We start from the raw sequence: 1,964 nt of genomic DNA, 5'->3' as shown, positions 1-1,964 counted from the left end.
TAAAGTGGATCCATTCAGGGCTAAAAAAAAAAAAATATATATATATATATATATATATAATAGAGTGCCACAAAAGTGCAATACATATCCTTTGGTTTTGTACATATCAATTTAAATAATTTTCCATAACTTTGCATACAGTAACAATGACTTTAATTATGAACCAGTTGTAAAATAACCTTTTTTTTTCTTTTCTAGCCATGAATGGATCCACTTTAAAGTATTACTACTCAAAGGTGTTTTTGTGTGTGTGTGTGTATCTGCATTAGTACTTTGTTATTTTCCCATCACTAAAGGCCAATCAGAATTTGGAGCCATGCTGTCGTTCAAGAAATCTAACGGAATGAATTAGTTCTGTATATGAGAGTTTCTTCAACCATTTAGGAGACCTAAATCTTTTCCATAACACTTAGGTATTCAGTACAACAACAAACTAACTGAAAGAGGGATCTCCTTGTTTAAAGTTTGATTGCAAACACTGTAGACCATAACTCACTATTTTTCAGATAGGGTGCCTCTTAGATATAAAACTAATTTGTTGGGAAAGATATTTTACAAATTATGCCATTAGATTTTCTCTGATATTATATGTGCAGTTCAGTTACAATATGGAATCACGTTTTTTTAACAAAAAAGATAAAATACATAGAAGTAAAAAAATAGCTAGTGTATAATATATACAGTCTAAATTTGCTTTTCACACTAGGCCTTGTGACTAAAAGATATGCTTCATTGCATGCTATTTTCACCTCTTGGAGATATAGCTAAGTCAAAGGTGACGATTAATTTCATTTAGCAGGGAAGTGGAATGTTATATTTTGAAACAACTAAATCTACTACATTACACATTATGCTATTCTGGTTCTAAGTACATATTAGTGCTTTAGTAAATCTGTTCTTTCAAAGCATACCTTCCACAAATAAGCCTATCTACTTCTTAAAACTCATACAACACAATATGGTAGTAGTAGGCGGAAGGAAGGTAAGCTTTTTCATGGTGGTATGTAAACATATCATTGAAATGTTACATAGATATAAAGGCTTAGGGAATAAAAATAGCAACAACAAATACTTGATAGATTTATCCTACTTGGGAGAAATATTTTGTAGCAGAGTATTTAGTATACTTAGAAGTTAGTTGAACAATTGGGCTTTAATGACCTTACAAAGTGAACATAAGTGAACATAAGTATTTTTTTCAATGCAAGATGAGGACGAACATTTTAAATTTCAACACATCTGACTAAAGTTAAGACTTAGTAAAATTTAAAATGTTGCCTTTGTCCAAGTATAGATTAAGGCAACAAACATATTTGGGTTATATAATTTGAAATTTTGCACTGAAATATCTTTGTATATATCCACATAAAATTCTGTAATGCCTTATAATTATATTTTAATATGCATTATACTAAGAAACTATTAAGAACAGCTGAGGCACTACAGTAAATCAAACCATAAATGAGGAAAATACTTTTAATGTCTTTTTCTAGAAATATTCAAATGGTCTTGATATAAAGCTAGAGGCCTTATTTATATTATCTTAATATTTTGGCTAAAATGTTAAGCTCCATAACATGAATTAATACAATTCAAATTTTATCAATATTTTGTGGTAGAAAAATGTTAATATTCTTCATGAGCTATGTAGTCCTTACATTTTTTCCCTTGGTGTAGGAACAACAGAGGAGTTTTTCCTCTGCTAACTATTCATATATGTAACTGTAACAAAAGTGTACTATATTATGCACACATTACAAATAATATAAGGGGAAGCTTTATTAACTTAATAGGGAACTGTTATTATTAAGGTTTAAAAATGAGAACAGGTGTGATTTTTCCAAAATATTTAAAAATCCAAAATTCAGGGGCAGTTGAGAAGTTGTGGATGGAACTAGAGGCCACTATGTTAAGTTACATAAGCCAGGAACAGAAAGACACCTAAAGTACAATTAAAAAAAATA

The 1,964-nt window shown here is 29.5% G+C and overlaps 1 protein-coding gene across 1 annotated transcript in view; it reads left to right on the top strand.

Annotated features, from left to right (window-relative positions):
• POF1B (POF1B actin binding protein) overlaps positions 1-1,608 on the top strand; it is a 94,019-nt gene extending 92,411 nt beyond the window's left edge. The window contains exon 17 of the mRNA XM_032258702.1: positions 199-1,608. Coding sequence (XP_032114593.1) covers positions 199-204 — 6 coding nt within the window. The 3' untranslated portion in view covers positions 205-1,608. The remainder of the gene's footprint in view (positions 1-198) is intronic.
• Positions 1,609-1,964: the final 356 nt, after the last annotated feature.

Source organism: Sapajus apella, unplaced genomic scaffold, assembly GCF_009761245.1.
Source record: "Sapajus apella isolate SASKATOON/1434 unplaced genomic scaffold, GSC_monkey_1.0 scaffold104, whole genome shotgun sequence".
Lineage (NCBI taxonomy): Eukaryota > Metazoa > Chordata > Mammalia > Primates > Cebidae > Sapajus > Sapajus apella.
The sequence above is the reverse complement of the archived record's forward strand: the minus strand, read 5'-3'. Positions and strand labels throughout refer to the sequence as shown.